Source organism: Corvus brachyrhynchos, unplaced genomic scaffold (genome assembly GCF_000691975.1).
Source record: "Corvus brachyrhynchos isolate BGI_N302 unplaced genomic scaffold, ASM69197v1 C11759461, whole genome shotgun sequence".
NCBI classification, from domain to species: domain Eukaryota; kingdom Metazoa; phylum Chordata; class Aves; order Passeriformes; family Corvidae; genus Corvus; species Corvus brachyrhynchos.
Genome location: NW_008245486.1, coordinates 1 through 951, shown reverse-complemented (window position 1 = coordinate 951; position 951 = coordinate 1). Strand labels below are relative to the sequence as shown.

The window sequence follows — 951 nt, the reverse complement described above, 5'->3', positions numbered from 1 at the left end:
GTACATAATCAACCTGTCAAAGGTGTCAGATAAGCTTCTCCTAAAGCTACTTCCTGAATGTGTTGACTTGCATCTCTTACAAAATAGATACCACAGATGCAAGGACAATCCATGGAGCAAGAGTTGTTTCTTCTGAGAGAAGAGCTGAGCCAGGCACAAAGGAAATTGCATGAAATGGAGGAAGCAAAGGCCAATGAATATCAAGGAGAATCTGAAAAAATGGAGAGAACAGATGTTATTCCAAAACCACATGACTATGAGGAAGTGAGCACCCAGACAGAGAGAGATGATGTTGATGATGGTTTTAAAAAGCAACTGGAGAATCTCCAGAATGAGAGAGACCAGCTAAGAGAAACTATACAGGAGACAATTAGCAAGGTAATAAAAGCAGTCCTCTTCCTGGAGGAGGACAGCTTTAGTGGATTTCTCCCTTAGATTTTGGAAGTGTTGCTCAGGTGTTAATGTACTTTAATTGTGTCCAAAGAACTCACAGATGCAGGAGGAGTTGAGATGTACTCGTGAATCTCTTGGACAACACCAGGAGACTATTGTGGAGCTGAAAGGAAGCATTTCAGAGAGAGAAAATCAGCTCTCGAAGGCACAAGAGGCATTGAAGGAAAAAACTGATGAACTGCAGCAGAAGGTCAGAAGCAGTTTTGTCAAGGAAAGCAGGAGTTCAGTCGGGTTTGGCAGCCCATGTCTTCTGCAAACTTCAGTTTGTAGGGCTCCAGTAAATGTGATAAAGAAACCTATGCTTTATAACTAAGTGTGTCTTGCTGCTGAACGACTGAATGTTGTTTGGAATCAACAATGCACTTTGACCTCTGTGCGTTTTCCAGTCTTGAACTTTTTTCCTTCTAATAATGTAACTGTAATGTAATAATGTAGCTGTGCCATTCTAAAGATCCTTGAGCAACTTTAAGACAGCTTAGCTCATTTTTTAATTTGTTG

At 40.8% G+C, this 951-nt stretch overlaps 1 protein-coding gene across 1 annotated transcript; it reads left to right on the top strand.

The window, feature by feature from the left end:
• Window positions 1-47: 47 nt before the first annotated feature.
• On the top strand, window positions 48-896 carry LOC108449426 (centromere-associated protein E-like). The gene is made up of 2 exons (XM_017745372.1): window positions 48-378; window positions 485-896. Exons 1-2 carry the CDS (start codon window positions 97-99, stop codon window positions 764-766), a joined length of 564 nt encoding a protein of 187 aa, XP_017600861.1. The 5' UTR covers window positions 48-96; the 3' UTR covers window positions 767-896.
• Window positions 897-951: the final 55 nt, after the last annotated feature.